At 36.2% G+C, this 18,344-nt stretch overlaps 2 protein-coding genes and 1 pseudogene across 2 annotated transcripts in view; 2 read left to right on the top strand and 1 right to left on the bottom strand.

Moving 5' to 3' along the window:
• Nucleotides 1-2,317: 2,317 nt before the first annotated feature.
• LOC107707410 (uncharacterized) lies at nt 2,318-12,617 on the top strand (annotated as a pseudogene).
• A 1,068-nt stretch (nt 12,618-13,685) lies between these two features.
• LOC107707517 (olfactomedin-4-like) lies at nt 13,686-15,722 on the bottom strand. Its single transcript, XM_016511576.1, has 5 exons — nt 15,668-15,722; nt 15,379-15,537; nt 15,047-15,259; nt 14,725-14,857; nt 13,686-14,564 (listed from the first exon to the last, which is right to left on the bottom strand). Exons 1-5 carry the CDS (start codon nt 15,698-15,700, stop codon nt 13,756-13,758), a joined length of 1,347 nt encoding a protein of 448 aa, XP_016367062.1. The 5' UTR covers nt 15,701-15,722; the 3' UTR covers nt 13,686-13,755.
• Nucleotides 15,723-16,363: 641 nt separating this feature from the next.
• The window catches only part of LOC107707409 (olfactomedin-4-like), a 4,568-nt gene continuing 2,587 nt past the window's right edge, over nt 16,364-18,344 (top strand). The window contains exons 1-3 of the mRNA XM_016511397.1: nt 16,364-16,493; nt 16,645-16,773; nt 17,365-17,583. Of these exons, the coding sequence (XP_016366883.1) occupies nt 16,386-16,493; nt 16,645-16,773; nt 17,365-17,583 (456 nt within the window). The 5' untranslated portion in view covers nt 16,364-16,385. The remainder of the gene's footprint in view (nt 16,494-16,644; nt 16,774-17,364; nt 17,584-18,344) is intronic.

Below are 18,344 nucleotides of genomic sequence, written 5' to 3'. Positions count from 1 at the left end.
GCACGATAACTATAAAGATAACGATAAAGATATAGTTCTAAAAATCGTTCTCAATATTAAAGAATAGCATAGTTCACACCACAACTATAACGATAACGATACAGAGGAACGATATCGCTGGAATCACTTTCAAAACGATTTTTTCCCCAGCTGATTAACGATAAAACACTGACAGCCAATCAGAATCCATCCTGCTGTAACGAGCTCGTGAATTTAAAGCGGCAGACGAGCGTGCGCTTAGAATAAACAGACAATATTGTTCGCTGGTGTGGACGCTAATATCGTTATCTTTATTGTTATCTTTATAGTTATAGCTCTTGGTGTGAACGGGGCTTAAGGCCTGTTTACACCATGCCCAGTCAACAATTTGAGCTCACCGTGAGCTCTCAGGATACTCATGATGTGGTCACAATGTGAGGTCACAGTTAGGGTGACCATACCTGCCATTTTCCCAGGACGCGTCCTGGCCAGGATTTGTTTTGGCTTTGTTTTCCTGTTTTCATGCTTGCTCAAGGTAATGATCGAAAAGTAGTTTGACCAATAACATGCAAGCATTGTACATAATGGACCAATCATGGCGTGTGAGAAGGTGGGATCTACGGTCAAAGCGATGCAATTACGCGTACATATTAGGTGTGTTCGACTTAAAAGCAGTGCGGCTCAGACCGATCAGTGTTTGACATCAAAGTACCTCGAGAGCGTTTCGAAAGCATAACCGTCTGTATGGTACTTTGATGTCATACACCGATCGGTCTGCACACGCAAACAAAGCCAAAACCTAGATATTTTAGGCAATATAGAAAAACTGGCCAGGACGCGTCCTGGGAAAATGGCACGTATGGTCACAGTGAGCTAAAATTGTAACCTCACAGTGCACTCCCTGTGTGCTCAAACTATGGCCACAATGTGAGGTCACCATGTGAGACCACTGTGATATCACGTGTTAGTTTAGTGTGAGTTCACTGTGATCTAAAATGTCTCTTAATATTTGTCAGTTATATCACAAACATCATGTAGAAATTCATCACCAACAAAGAATTTCACAAATTCAGTTTCCTTGTTTTCTTTTCAGCCTGGTGTTGGCATTTGACACAAAAATTTTCTATTAGACGGATGCATTCAGACTCTTGTGTTGTTTTGGTGACTCCTTTTCGCTTCTTAACCTCTATTTATTTTTCCCCTTGAAAAGACTTGACACATCCTGAAAGACAGAGCTATGTGTCAATGCAATCAGCTGCTAATAACCCTTGACTTCAACATCTACACTTACTTGTCAAACATTTCAGGAGCTCACCATTTCTCCGGTGTAATAGTTCCACGCTGAGAGCACAAACGGTTTGCTAACAAATCCTGTAGTATCCATGTTTTTGAGAAACAGGAGTAGAATGTCCCCCGGTTACATTTGAACTGCCTCCTCTCAACGTGCTCAACATTTTAAATTCACAATGAGATCACATATTAGTGATATTACTCACACTGTGAGTATCACAGTAATGGTGTGATGTCACTGTGATCATCGCATGATCTCACGTGTTGACTTGGTGGACAACAGGCTAATCAAAATGATAATTATAAAGCTAAATACCATTCTAATTATATGAGAAAAGTGGAGTCCACATGTAACAACTATAACGACACGGGAACATATAAACGATTTTTTTTCCAGCTGATGAACAATAAAACCATTGGCAGCCAATCAGAATGCCGACTCGAGTATCCACCCGAATTAAGCAACAGTCAACATAACTGCAACGAACGCTCATAAGTTATCTTGTTTTGGTGTGGACGCTAGTTATCGTTTTCGGTGTAAACGGACCTTTAAACGTTTCTACGAAACTGCTATAAATCCGATCTACTCATCCCGCGCACTATATGCAGTATAACGTGTTCACTTCCTTTATTAATGCTAATACGAAGCTAAAGTTGAACACTCTCTTGAACACCCCATATGGCAATTGGCATTTGAGTTTGGTGATTCCTCAATTTATATTGCATAGCCTATGTTTCATTCATGATTGCTCACTCACGCCACGATTAACCACTCTGGCTGTCATATACCTAACTTCTGTGTCATTATGATGTACCCTTCATGTTTAACGAAAAAAAAGAAAGTGATGTTTGATGTTAAATTATGGGAGAATTTTAATTTTTGGTGAACTATCACTTTAAGAACCATCAAGTGGGGAAGAAAGCACAGGAACATACACAGCCATAGGCTACCATCAGACGTGTTGCCATCGCATGTTCATTATTAGGGACTCCAAATCCCAGGAGACCCTGCGATTGATTTCCAGCTCCTCCGTTGCCATAGATACACTCTCTATCCAAGTGACTAGCAGCAAAACGCAGCCAAGTTTGCCGAACTGTCAACGCTTCTGAAGCAGGCATTATAGGTATTTAGTTTATTAATATGTTCACAGATTTACATATTAAAAGATATTACACACAGTTTTGTTTTAACCTGGAAAATAAAACAAATGCACGGTTGACCGGGTTAGTTGTCACTTGTCACACTCCAGTTATTATTTACAACGGTTGTTTTATTTTTTTAACGTATTAACACCGTTAAAAACAACCAGTAAATGATTAACAAAACACAAAACAATTCTTGAAAAAGCACAAACGGAAAAGGTAACATTTTAAACCATTGTTTTGACCATAATTACCGCTCTTTTTTTAAAAATTTGCCATACAAAAGAATTGCATTTGTGAAAATTCTGCCCTGAGAATATAGTTGTGACTTTTTTTAACGTATTAACACCGTTAAAAACAACCAGTAAATGATTAACAAAACACAAAACAATTCTTGAAAAAGCACAAACGGAAAAGGTAACATTTTAAACCATTGTTTTGACCATAATTACCGCTCTTTTTTTAAAATTTGCCATACAAAAGAATTGCATTTGTGAAAATTCTGCCCTGAGAATATAGTTGTGAAAACTAGCCCCAGTCTCCTCTACGAAACCAAGTCTAGTAATGTTTAATTTAATGACTGCTCATAAAGGTGTGTCCTCTCTTTTTAGCTGGTTTATGGTGAGCAATGGAGGGTCGCATGGTCCGTCACCACAGTGTCCACTTCAGGGGTGTTTTAAGTGCTCAGCCCATCATAGTCAACTTCCACCAACTCTTCCAAACCAGAGATGCTCCTGCAATTCTGCCTATGGTTAACATACCTTTCTTTCTTATTTTAGATTCAGATTCTTACCAAATAACTAGATTAATATCACACCAAGTCCAAAATAAACTATTTGCCACACTGGTAGCCATTTATAACTAGATATAACTGGGTGGGTAGTTAAATACCCAACTGTAGTTGATTAATCTTCTGGGGCCTGTAAACACAATGTGGGCTGAGATGTGAAATATTGTTGTAAGGATTACAAGCATCCCACCAAACAATGCAAATATCACAAGACATTTGGTGTGTTTTCACTTGTTCTCATATCTTTATGTTGGTGGGGTCTTTGAGTGCTATTTTCGATTTGGAAAGGCCAAATCTGTGCAGGTTTGGTTCATATCCAAAAAACATTATAGTATTGCAAACTATACACCAGCAAATAACTACAAACAGTCTTTCATTATGAACCCTAAAGCTTTTTCCGAAGCCTAGTAAGCAGCCTTGCAGCTTACTGCCTATATAGGCAGCTGCCTTCTAAGGGACTGTCCTAATATTCATAGCTTGATACCTGATAAGCCCTCTAATACAAATAAAATAAAAGATTAAAGATAAATAAATAAAAGTATAGGCTAAAATTACAGTAAAAAAAAAAAACTTAACTAATTATATTTTGTTTCTTTTTTGCATAGGCTTTTTTGAGTATTTTTTTTTACTTCTCAAAAGTTGAGATAACTTTTTTGTATTTTGCCAATTAAAATACATTGGAGAAATCGATTAACACATTACGCTTAGTTTACTAAAATCCCAAAAAAATCTTTTCACTCAGAAATTGCTAGTAATAATTACAAAGAATAAGCAAATAACACATTGAATTAAACATGAAATTTTGAAGTAGAAAGACTAAAATAGTATTTTCTTATAAAACATACTCCAATAATCGGTTTTATTTACAACTTTGAAAAAACAAATGAGTGTTTAATTTAATAAAACTTTTCAAATTTTTCAGTTAATGAAATTATTATTTAAAATATAATATTACAAATATTTAATGAAATATAATTTTATTAATATGTATTTTCATTAGAATGTATGATCATCAATCTCACCTAATCTGCCATTGGATTTATTTTTCACTGAGATTGTTGCAATGCATTCTGGGATTGCCATCTCCACCAAGGATATATACAATAGAATTTGGCCCAAAAAGGTATCTTAGTAGGCAACATAATTAAGTTGTGTACCTTCTGGAAAAGTCTTTGCGTCAGAAATGTGCCTTAAAATGCTTCCTCCGTTGGCAGCTGGCTTGGTTTTGGAACAGCATAAATATCCCAAATTGCCTCATACATGCCTATACACTTACACCCACCCACACGCTAATTCATTTCAATCCCACTTAGCCTCGTTTATTATCTTGCTTGCTTTCCCTTCATTGATGTTTATTGATTATTGAGTGCTGTATTCCACTTCCTTTCCGCATATTAACTCCCTCCTTGTTGTTGAAATATTATCTGAGCTTTTATTGCCCTTACTCCACAAAATATGAAATTATAGAGCTAGCACGATCGGGAATATAGGTCACGTTTCAGCCTCCCATCGTGTAGTCCAGGAACTCCCAGTCTTAATTGAATGGATTTTTTTCCCAGCCAGAGCTTTGCAAACATTGGTGTGTGGTGGGTGGGCGTCACGATGCAGACAGTCGTCCTGCACTGGTTTGCACCAGATCTATGAGTGTTCTTGAGTCCGCTGCTCTTTTCTACATGACCTGAGGCAGATGTTCTGATTTTTTGTGCTTTGATGAAATATACATGCATATATTTGTGTGAACATGTATGAATATGTCTTGCAGATAAAGAATGAAAATGTTCTGCGGGCTGTGGTGGCTCTGTTGGACACATCCTTGCCTGATATCGGCCCCAGAGGTGTGCACGAAACAGTGCACTACCCTGGGATGCATACTATTATTTTGTCACGAGACCATGCAGGTATGTAATTCACCTTGGTTGGGCAATAGAGCATAAATTATGCTAGTGACAGAAATAACCTACATGATTCCAAATATAGAATGAGTGTTGGCCTGAGGCTATTTTATGTTGATTTCTCTTTGCAGGTGTTTTAGAGGACTATAGAGGGAGAGCATCCCAAACAGGGGCAAGTTTGAGACCAGTATTCTGTAAAACAACAGTCAAAGCTGATTCCACACACAAGCTGCTGGCGGCTGGCGACTCTGAAGAGAGTCCAGAGGAAACCTCAGAGGAGATAATAGCAACAGAGACAAGTAGCAGGTTAAGTTTTTTGAAGTAATTCTAATAGTGTGGTCACATTTGCCATTGTTCTGCACATTTTCGTGGGCGAAATCCAGTCATTTGGAATCCACGTAATTGAGAATTTTACATGAGGGCAAAATATTTCCTCATGCAGATTTCGCAACAGGTTCAAGTTGGTCACATGGAAAATTGCTGAGTTTGTAAGTTACGTTTTTGTGAGCAGTGCTTCATACTTCACTACATGTTGACAGTAGACAATTAACCTTTTTTGCCAGCAAAATTTTGGTAATGTGACTGCACCTTAACTTTGAACTTCAAATGAACAGTAAATCAAAAATTTAAACTTCGTCAGCATTTACTCAACATCATATCACTCCAAACCCTTTTTGTTCTTCTGTGAAACACACGAGGCAGGATGTCTGAACTGCTCTTCCCCATACATTCTTAAAAATAAAGGTTCCAAAAATGGGTTTTAGCAGCGAAGCGATAGAAGAACCATTTTGGGTTCCCCAAAGAACCTTCCAGTAAACAGTTCTTAAAAGAACCATTATTTTCTTCTTGTGAAGAGCATTTGAATAATCAGAATAACCTTTTTTTCCCAATAAAGAACTGTTTATGAAATGGAAAGGTTCCATGGATGTCAAAGGTTCTTCATGGAACCAAAAAAGCTAAAAAAAAGACCCTTTATTTTTAAGAGTGTACAACAAAAGTGGATGGTGGTTTATAATGTCAAGCTCCAAAATAGATTGAAAAACACTATATAAGTATCATAAAAATGATTATGTTCAAAGTCTTCTTAAATCATATGATAACTTTGTGTGAGAAACTGACTGAAAATTAAGTCATTCATTGAGTCATGATTGAGAATGAATAAGAGTGAATATGACATGACTCGGCACAAATTGTTTATTGATTCTATTAAAGATAATGGGATTACAAGGGCTTTTTCCCAGATCCTCTCTGGCAAACAGTTTGCCAAAGTGTTCTTTATCAGCTTTATCTCTCCTCCTATAGGCATAGATCTGGAAAGAAGTGAATTTTTATATATTTATTCATTACATTTTGGAAGGACATTGAACAGAGATCATCATGACCTTATTATGGTCAATTACAATGACAAATGTCACCATGCATGTATGTTTCTATGACAACAACTGTGTTATACAGGTTTAGTGACAATTGTATCCTATTATGGTCACTTACTGAGATAATATTAGTGCATGGTGTGACAGAATATTGTTGCAAATGATTAAAATGTGGTTTTGTACAAAATTTCTACCCAGATTCACAAAAGGAATACAATTTTTATTTGGATTATAGTAAATGTATAGACACGTGAATATCCAAATAATTATTTTAACTTTTGAATGCAGTCATAATGTTGTCAGAGCCTTACCATACATTGAGCTTTGGTGCTCATGTGGGAAATGGAGGTTCAGACCTGTCCTAATCCTGTTTCCTCTGTCTCTTCTTATAGTTTAAATTCAAGTGTTCTAGTTACTGTTCTGTTACTAAAAAAATTCAAGAACATTTTTTAAAATAAAGTTTGTTTTCTGTTCTCCATAGTTGGTCTTGGGAGCAATTCTGTGAAGGCCTACAGGAATTCGTGGATGGAGTGAGGGATAGGAAAGAAAGAAGAGCAGAACAAGAAGATGAAGATGGAGATGGAGAGATCCCACCATCCTCCGTAGGAGTTGAATCCCTGATCGTGGCTGCTGCTTGCTACGAACTCAAGATAATGTAAGCAAAGTACAAGCACTGTGCCTAATTCAATCAAACAGCTGTGAAAGAGCCATATAATACTATTTTGTGAAATAAAACACTAATGCTTTAAAGCAAGATACTTTTCTTCTGTTAGCATCCCATAACATCATCAGACAATGCAGTAAATCTTTGTCAATTGCATTTTATAGTCATTTTTGCAATAAAGAGGAAGTTACTTACACAGACAAAATATGGATATTGCACAAAATGTAAAGTATGATCAGATAAACTTATTGTTTATTGCATTCTACAAAGCATTTTCACACACACAGACACACACACATATATACACATAAGTATTATATATTTGAATCAATTTTATTAAAAACAAAAGCCCTGGTGTGTGACAACATACATAAATTTGCATACTTAAAATTTATAATGACAATCCCTTAAAACTCCACAACCGTTCACATACGTTTCATTGTAATTGACGGATTTACAGAATTATTTTGTCTACCTCACAGAATACTTTCTGTGCAGAATTATCTTCTACCTACAATCCACATAGCCAAATCAAACTCTGCCCAGCTGTAAGAACAAGCGCCTGACTGTCCCTCCCATAGCTTCAGGCAGCATTTCAGCTCTTTATGAGTGGATTCCATCCAGGATTCCTAAAAAAGACTTTATTTATATCATCAAACTGAAACAAGCCTTGTCATTATGAGATCCCACTGAACGGTGTTGCTCCACCCTGAGTCTATTTCCAGTCCAAAGGGGCTGAAGAGTGGCGAAACCTGCCCTGCCCTGCTGGCTGTGGGGTGTTATTACGAGTCAATGAGAGACTATGGCTTCCTTTCTCTCTCCTTTCCATCTCCTGCACTGCACTGTATTTGTGCCAATGGCTTCCACATGGCCTGTGGTTTAGTTTAACCTCAAGTGTCTGCCATACACACATCCTTACTAGAACGTCTTGTTGTGACAGTTAAAATGGATGTTTCTCAGAAATGTAATGTGAATTAAATCAAGAAATAAGCTGATTTAATAAGAACAATGATATGGAGTCTTTGGTTTCTGTCTGTGAAATTGTAGATCTACAGGAGACATGGTGCTTTAGCTGTCTCTTTTGGCTGTTAGGAAACGCTACCAGCACCTTGGGATTGGCAGCTACATCATGGAGGTAAACACATCCACAAATTGTTTCTGTTTGGACCTTCTCAATCCTCTTGTACTTGTTCTACTTTGTAAATGACAACGTATATCAGTGCTGCTGTGTCTTTACAAATTACTTAATGAACAGAGCCTAGAAGCTTGGATATTGCATAGATACTGCCCTCTGTTTGCATTTAGTTTTTTTTTTGTTTTCCCCATATTTTTTGTTTCAGCTTCTGAAGACTCAGTCTGTAGTAGGGAAATATGATACACTTGTTGCCCACGCTGACACTGATGCAAATTGTTTCTTCAAATGCCAAAAATCTGTATTAAAATATTAAAATATTCATAAATATTTATTAGGCACTTAAAAATAAAATAACACTATAAAACAGTAATCCAGCATTGATTATTAAGCAGTCACACTTGTTCTTAAAAATTTGTTTTGATGATACTCTATGACTTCTGAAAGAAATTTAGTCATTTTGTTTTGGTATGTTATACAGAGAGCTGAAAGATGATTGGACTAACAGCATTCTCATGAGCTACCTGCCACCCTTTACTACAAGTGAGGCATACACACACACACACTCATGAACACACACTTACAACTTAATGTTTTTTATTCTACACATTTTCCTTTAGACCTAGAGATGAGAAATCCTGTTTTCTCCCTGAGTTTACGAGAGGTGGAGATGGACATGGATTTGGCTTGAGTCAATCTTCACTGACTTATGCAGTTGCTAGGGTGTTCTGGGTAGTTGCTAAGTTTGTCCTAACCCCAAATATGAGCAATAATCTTCGCAAGCACCAATAATAATCTAAAACGTATTAAACAACATCTGATAACCAGGTTAGTGGTGTCTTTGTTTCTTAAAAGGTCGCAGGCTCTCTTTGCCTATCAGCAACAGGTAATGTGTGTGACGAGGCTACTTGAAGAGGTCAAGATCTTACACAACAGGTGATATTACATTTCGTATGATCTTTGATAGTGCCCTTACTAATCAACAGGTGTCATTTGAGTGCTTTATGATTACATAGACTCTGTGTTTCTATGTAATTTTGCTCATGAATCTGTGTGTGTGTGTGTGTGTGTGTGTGTGTGTGTGTGTACGTACTCACATGCTTCCATGGCGACTGACTTTTCAGCTAGATCTACAACATGAGGAAGTGGACCGTCTCAATTCCAAGCTGGAACTCGAAAAACGAAAACGCCATGATATAGGTATGTTTGTACAGGTGCAAATTCGTTATACCTCAGTATTTTTGCCTGCCCGTTTTACACTGAGCACAATTATGAGGGTTAAAGCAGCACCTACCAGATGTGTTCTCAAGTCAAGTCTAAAAAGCATTTTTGTAATTTAATATTGTACATTGGGCAGTTTAATCATTAAATGGGTAGGGCTCTTAACCCTTACCTTCCTAAACCTAATTCTTTCTTACTTTTTCCTAATCTTTTTAACCATTTTTCTAATTTTATCTTTTCCATTTCCCTATTTTTTTTTTAATCGTAATCCCTTTTTCGCTCTAATAATAATAATAATATATATATATATCACTGATTCTTAAGATAAGGGACACACGCAAAAGCCCTCTTTATGTTAAAAATGAAGAAATTCATTAAAATAAATGTATTTAGGAAGTTACATCTAAAGGAAATCTGCATACTTAAGGCATTCATTGCTTTAAAAAAAAAAAAAAATTATTTAATATTATTTTAAATACATGCTCTACTACACTTGGAGATACATGTAATTTAACATGTCCTCAGCAGGAGGTCGCAATGTAAAACTGGCAAATAAAGTGTTTAAAAATGCAACAAATTTAAAACTATACATTTATATTGAAAGGCAATGATTTGTAATATATCAAACAATACAAAAAGTAAATCTTGAATTATATTTCCCATAAAAAAATAAAGAACTGAGATGACCGAACACCTGAGAAGAGATGATGCAAACCCTAAAACAACATAAACTACCAAATTTTGCTACAAGCTTGATTGCAACATATAATCATTGCTGTTAATAGTGTTCATCGTCTGTTTGATTACGTCATTAACTGAATTTTTACCGTACATTTCTGCCATATGTACATAAATTTGACAGCTACTACTAAATATATATTGTAGAAACTTAATTTTCTGTAAATCTGCTTTGCAACGATTTGTATCGTGAAAAGCGCTATACAGATAAACTTGAATTGAATTGAATTGAAAAATATCTGTCAAAGTTGTGTCCTCACTTTGCATCAACTGAATAAATCAGGTAATGTCAGCGGCAACTTTAACTCTGAGGAACCCTTTCCTATTTCCTGCTCATTGTGAATCTTACAGTAGGACACAGTCCTGGAAGCTTTATATATTTTTTATATTTTATACAAACAATATTGAGGTATCTTCAGTCACAGCTTTACTATGTCAAGTCCGTATATGTGATCCTGGACCACAAAACCAGTCTTAAGTCGCTGGGTTATTTTTGTAGCAATAGCCAAAAATACATTGTATGGGTCAAAATTATTGATTTTTCTTTTATGTCAAAAATCAATAGGACATTAAGATTGACCCTTATGACTGGTTTTGTGGTCCAGGGTCACATATAGTCCAATATTCAATTTTGTCAACTCCGTCAGGTTTTATGTCTGGCGGTGTTGACTTGTAAGCTGACGGAGTTGACAAATGCTCACAAAACTCTTTATATAGTGATATAATATATGTTTTGCATATGGGGAATTAATCTAATGTTGTTTCATGATTTTATTTACATACATATTTGGCCTGATTTACATGCCTTATTTATTTATTTGTTTATTTATTGATTTATTTTACAACCTGTCACTCTCATGAGATCACAGCAATAGTAAATCCAGATGTAATGGACTTCATAGAGAGCGAACATGCCAGTTGACCATTGCTTTAGTCATGCAGGTCAGGCACAAATACAATTTCGTAACTGATGGGGTTTAAAGACAGCCTACAGATCCTTTGGATTTATATTAGGAATATTTCTGTTGTTGCTACAGAGCAGCACATAATAATGTTTACCATTACACTGAACCTAACATAAGCTTCTTGTATTTTTTATGCTACTGGAGACTCTGATTGAGACATCCACGAGAACGATTATTGTATTAAATTAAATATCAGTTTAAAAATTAGTTGTCTTAATTTGTTGTCTTGTCAATCATTTGTTGTAACCTCAGTTGGACCTTTGTCAGCTGTTCAATTTATTGTTTTAAAATAGTAAAACATGAACGGAACTACATGATATTATGTCTATGTTCTCAAAGAACATAGGCTATATATGTTAAATATTAAAAAGGATGGTGGAAAATTAAGAAATTTAGGAATTGGATTGTTCATAATAGTGTGAAAATGGGAAACAATGTAGAGAATGTATTTAATCACTTCAGCTCCTTTACTGAACACCATTATTACATAATTGAAGACTTCACACTGTTATTGGGTGGATCAAATTAAAATATCATGCTTTTAATGCATCTGACGGAGCTGACACAAATTAAGCTATGAAGCAAATTAATGTACATTTTTAGAAAAAAAACATTTTCAAAAAAATCTGTTCCCTTACATGGTTCATTATCGGAGATCTTTCTCTACAAATATATCAGCGTATAAATAATGTATCATTAAATAATAGAAAGTCACATTTTAAAGCATGTTTTGTTCCTTATCAAGAATCAGTGATGTGTGTGTGTGTGTGTGTACCTGTTTTTCTGTTCTGGTGGTGACTTAACGGTGACTTAAACCTGAATACACACAGACTCATGGGGACTCGTGTCACGGTGGGGACCTAAATTGAGGTCCCCACAGGTAAACAAGCTAATAAATCACACAGAATGAAGTTTTTTGAAAATCTAAAAATGCACAAAGTTTCCTGTGAGGGGTAGGTTTAGGTGTAGGGTTGGTGTAGGGCAATAGAATATACAGTCTGTACAGTAGAAAAACCATTACGCCTATGGAGAGTCCCCACAAGGATAGCAAACCAGACGTGTGTGTGTGTGTGTGTGTGTGTGTACTGTATATATTTAATATGGGGGTGCAAAGTTTAGACCTAGAGACTTTTAAATTGAAAGAAGATGTGTTCCCTTGTATGTTTGAGTCTCTCAAAACTTCATTCCCTAACTCTAAATTAATTCTGAGTGTTAGATGAAAAAAAAGGTCATCTAAATGTAAGAATAGAAGAAAACAGGATGCACAATTAAATATCCTTCATCAGACGATACTGCTAAATTATAAAATATTAGCTAAAAAGTTACAGATTAAAATGATTTTTTTTAAAGAAATTATTTAAAAGATTATTGAACAATTTATTTTATTCTTATTTACATATTCTGTAGAAAACAAGTTCTTGATGTACAGGCTAGACAATATTCCCTCAGACTCAGGTGAGTGTTTTATTTTCCATCTAGCAGCTGTAACCAACACATATGAATTGTGATACCCTCCAATCTCAGCAGAACAGTTGCTCTGAAATGCTCATGTGCTCATATAATGGTTACCCACAAGATCCCTGCCTGTCATATTGACTCAGCAACCATGCTAATCTTTTGAAGCACCTGACCAATAACAAGCTCAGTCTGACCTTTGCTCACACCTCCAATTATAAGAGCCACTTGTCTTCTAGCCTGTGACTCATAGAGCAGTGTGCCGAGTTATAATGACTCATAAAGCACTACTGGCTCCACAGTGAGGGACAAAGAAAAACCCATAAGATCGATCCTGTCTATAAAATCAAAGCGAAGAGAGGCACAATAACGAGTGCCCTAAATTCACTGTACAAAGAGGTCCACATGGCCAGTCTTCTTCAGTCAAACTAAAAAGACATTTATTGAAGTAATGAGCACAACATGAATTGGAGTATATGATTAAAGATACCAGTGTTCAATAAAAAATACACATAATCACAATAAACAATTCTTCCACCAAGTAAACAAAGCAACAGATGATGTGTGGTCACAAGTGTGTGAACATCAGCTATTCAAATATGGCTCATCCAATAATATGCTTTCTAATTGCTTTCGCCTCAGTAAAGCTAATGTTGAGTTGTAAGTACTGACATTAAGCATGAAGTTTGTAGAATATGTTGGATTGTCTTTGCATTTTCCAGATGATCAGGAACAGACTGAACAGGAGCATTCAAAACCAGGAACACAAGAGCAAGAAACAGCACAGTCTGAAGAGCCTTCCATCCAAACACCAGAGGGTGCTGGAGTTTGACGTTTTGTACCTTTTATTGCAGACTTGAAGGCGGCAAATGTTAATTGTTGCATGTCCATTCTGACATTTTTGCATTTATTTGTTATTTTTGCTTTTGTTTGTATGTTTATTTGTACTCTGTCTCATAGTTTCTGAATGTCATGTTTTTGAGAGGCACTCTCTTAATTGCCATTAGTAAGACATTTCTGAACCATCTACATAAAAGCTGTGGGAAATAAAACAGACTAGTTTTGAATTTGAAACAACACACTTTTTAATGGGCAACTGCGTTTGAAACGCCCTTAGAAGAAGGTATCGTATGATAAAAGATAGGCGTCGTTATACAAGTAGAGTTTCCCATCAACAGGATTGTAGTTCAGATTGGCTATTCCAGGAGAAACCTTCTCAAAGGGCAAAGAAAGAGAGTTTATCTCTTGACCAGTGGTTGTATCAAAAGCATAAAACACCTCTTCTTGGTAAGTATTAACATAGCGTGTAGCATACAGGACCCCGCACACCATAAACGTGCTGGTGACGGACCTCTTGAAGAGATGCGTCTTCCAGGTATGTGTGATATTGAGCGACAGAGGATCTAAACGGCTCACAACAATGTTGCCGTGGTTCTCCTCGGTGGCGTATATCACCCACACGGCGTCCTGATCAGCCTCCAGGTCGATGTCTGTCCAATCACGGCAGCTGTAGTAGCAGAACGGGAACTTGTCGATTCCAGCACCATCCAGTTTCATACGCTTGGTCGCTTTTGTCGTAATGTTGAAGCTGCAGATCTCAGCGGTGCTGTAGCATTGATAAAATACAGTGTTGTCGTACAGAATAGTGCCAGAGCCCTGAACGGCATTTTTGTCGCTGTAGGATGATGCTATCTGTTCGTCCTTGTAGTTCCTGTTAGCCATGAAGTCTTCGCGTGAGTTGTACATCCTGATTGTGTTGCCATGTTTGTGTCCACTCACCAGACAGTGTTCCCAGTAGCGTTCCTTACTGCTTAGCAGGGCATCACGGCCCCAAGCACCTGAAATATAGGACTTGCTGATGGAATTGAGCTTGGTCATGCTTGGAGAACTTATTCTGGTCATGATGCGCTGATGGCAGGTACCTGCAAGTAATTTAGTAACACGTTTTTTTAGTTTGTTAAAACCTTTTTGGACCTTCATAATTCAGAAAATGGCATTTAAAAGCAAGTATGTTCCTTAAAAGTTTCTATATCCTACCTTCATAAAAAAAATAGAACTTATGAAAGACAGTATTGTACGTACTTCTGAAATCATTTGGCATGGTCTTGCAACTCTGTGCACGGTTGTTGAGGTCACGTAACTTCTTCTTCATGGTCTCTAGGTTGAAGAAATCATCTTTGTACATCTTCTGGACATCATTTTTCGCCTTATTTAACTGAGAACAACAGACGGTCTCATTAAATTGGACACCTATACTTTTATATTGTTGAGATGGTTATCTCTAATTCGAGATTGATTTGAAAGAAAGGAGTTTAGAGAAATATTTGTGATCATGCCGGTTCGGTTTGGCCCCCCCAAACTCAAACGTCAAGCTACGCCTATGATCATGTGTTGCAATGTCTACCTCACTGAGTAGGCTATGCGTCTCTTTGTTGGGGTTCTGCATGTGCGTTTCATTGACAGATTGATGGATTTCCTCAAGTTCCTGGTTCAGCTGTTGCAGATGAAGTGCGCTGTACAGTCCACTTGTGTGAAGGTAACCAAATGCTTTCAGACGGGCTGAGATGTTCTGCAGAGTGCCTTCCATCATCGGCAGTTCTGCATTTGTGTTCCTCAACTGCAAGTCACTACAGAAAGTTAACTGATATTCTTCTCAATTGTAATGAATATCATTTGAAAGTCAATACAGTGTCCATTTAGTTCTAATTGTCATGAGAAGCTTAATCGATACCTTACCTTTTCCTCAAACTCATTCAGGTTGTCCTCACAGATCTGGACCTGTCTTGTGACTTCCATAAACTGCACAGCAGGGAAAGTCCAGATAGAGCTATTTATTTTACACAAACATGAATCAGTCTTCTGTTGACCTGGAACTCGCTGAGCCTCGACAGTCACCTAATGTACAAACACAATCAGATTATTGTATCATAGATAAATTCTCTCATATTTTCTCTCAAAATCATTCTTTTTCAGAGTTGTCGGAATGCGAGAAACATATGACCTTATTCATGGAAGAAAAACTTACGATGACTGTGAGGAGCAGCAGGTAGACGAACATGATGACCAAATGGGCTGAAAGACTAGAGATCTGCTTTAAATCACCACACATGCACTAAGATGTTGCAATTTTAGCTATGAAAATGAGCAGTTTTGCGGGGCTGTTGAAAAGGATGTGAAAACTGCACACGTCTAATTTCTGAAATTTAGTTGAGAAATGTAGGAAAATTCAACCACAAGTTCTCTAAAAAAAAGGTTATCACCTCAGGTAATCCTAAATTTTATGCAGATATCTGCACTTTTATTATGCAAATTTGTTTCGGTATTGCATCATCATATTGAAATAGCAGAAATAAAGGAAACACAATCTTTTAGTTATGTTTCCTTTTTTTTTCTTATGTCAGTGCAATGTTAAACAACCTGAATTATACATGTATTTTACTAATAATCTCAAGAAAAAAAGCCAATTCATGAAGAGGAAATTTCTAACTTTTTATTGTCATGTCAGCAAAACTGGTATTCACCTCTGCTTACAAATGGTTATGGCAATGATATTATTTTCTAGTACGTAGGCTACCTATCAATCACATATACTATATGATGACAATATGAACAAAAATCATAATCCAAAATATGTGCAGGATCACATGATAAACTTCCTCATTTCGTAATTTCTCTCATGTCAGCAGAAACCTTCGACTCACTAAGCAATCCTAGGTTTTTGGCTTTAAATCTGAGCTTCTGACATGCAGAACTGTTCTTTATTCTCAAGGCTGCGGACCTGTCCTATCTCAAACATGAGTCAGTCGAACATATTCATTTTGATGGTTGTCATTCCTCTAATTTTCTCACAGGTAAAATTTAATTTCCCATTATTTTTATTTTATTATTTATTTATTATCCATTATTTATATGTTTCTGACACCATTTTTCAATATTTTTATATATTACAATTTTTAAGGCATGATATTGCTTGTATGTTGGATTTGCGCTGTTATTTCATAGTCACAGTCAGCGAGAGGGAAGGACTGTGTGTGTGAGCTACACAATTCTGATCCTGCTTTCCCTGAGAATAAACTCAATAACGTTGAGTTCACTGCTACACAATGCACTGGGAACATCACTTCGGAAAAGGTAGAAAGAAACATGTCAATATTGTGATGTTTAGGGTTGCAAATCAGGTAGGGCTGCACGATTATGACAAAAATCATAATGGTCGATTATTCCCTTTAAATTGTAATTGCGATTATTAATTACGATTATCACAATTTACATTGAATGATGTTTATACCATTGTTTGATGCAACAAGCTGAAAACACTCTAACTGAAAAACCTTTAGTGCTTTTCTATAGTAGGCCTATTAAGCCTCAAATGTCAAATATACATCGGATTGGTTTCTTCTTTAAATTTTTTTTTTTTTTTAAGTAAAAATATGAATGGTATTATAATGTTATACTAAAACTAAAACAATGGGAAAAACCCCTTAAGATAACATGTAGAAAGAAAAAAACATATCTTAAGCGCACAGAATAACATAAGTGGACTTTGAACGATTACGTAATTGTGGCATCCATAATTGTAATTGCGATTAGAAATTCGATTAATTGTGCAGCCCAAAAATCAGGCATGCATGACATTTTTTTTTTTGTAATTTGCAGTATAATTATTTACAAATCTATATACTGATGGAAAATTTCTTATTTAACTGTTACCTTTTCAATAAGATGACCGAGATTGACAGGCTGGTGTTGGGTCTACAACACCGTATCCGGCAGCTTCTGGACAATGTGTCCATGCTGGAAAAAGAAGGCAACGGAAATCTGTATGCAGCCGTGTCTCTACGCATTATTGAATTAGAGTTAGCTGAGATTCAAGACCTTCTGGACAAACTCAACAGAACCACTAACAATTACCAGCAGCTCAGTGTACAAGCTGCTGCAGAGGTACAATTTCCATTTGTATAATAAGTATAGGAAACAAGTTTATTGTGATGTAGTATGTAATGCTAAGAGTAAAATAATTCCTCGCCAACACTGATAATTTTCAGTCATATTCATTTGCATTCATAAGAAGATTAAAATACTAATAATGTTGTTGTTTTATAGTCACGTTAGGTGTTGTAAAACATGATAATGCTCGAAATGTATTAAATAAATATTTCTTTGAATGTTTATATATATATATATATATATAATGAGAATATTTTATTTAATGTAATTAAAATATTTAATTTATTTATATTAATTAATGTTTTTTTATTTTCTGCAATGCTTTGTGATATAACGTTTGAAATGTATTACATTAAAGGGGTCATATGATGCGATTTCAAGTTTTCCTTTCTCTTTGGAGTGTTACAAGCTGTGCATAGATAAGATCCCTGAAGTTGCAAAGACTAAAGTCTCAAAACCAAAGAGATATTCTTTATCAAAGTTAAGACTCTGCCACGCCCCCCTAAAACGGCTCGTTCTAACACGCCCCCACATATCTACCTCACTATGTGGAAATATTTGCATAATGCCGCCCAAATGTGCACGCAAAGAAAGAAGGCATGGTTTCAGTAACAGCAGTTAGTGTTGAAGCAGCCATGTCAAGGAGACGCTGTGTGTTTCTAGGCGAAAGCAAAAGCACTATATTTGGCCTTCCGAAAGTAGATGCAATTAGGAATCTTTGGTTAAGATTTATTTACAATAGAACAGCGAAACCC

This window comes from Sinocyclocheilus rhinocerous, unplaced genomic scaffold, assembly GCF_001515625.1.
Source record: "Sinocyclocheilus rhinocerous isolate Xijiao unplaced genomic scaffold, SAMN03320098_v1.1 scaffold534, whole genome shotgun sequence".
NCBI classification, from domain to species: domain Eukaryota; kingdom Metazoa; phylum Chordata; class Actinopteri; order Cypriniformes; family Cyprinidae; genus Sinocyclocheilus; species Sinocyclocheilus rhinocerous.
The sequence above is the reverse complement of the archived record's forward strand: the minus strand, read 5'-3'. Positions and strand labels throughout refer to the sequence as shown.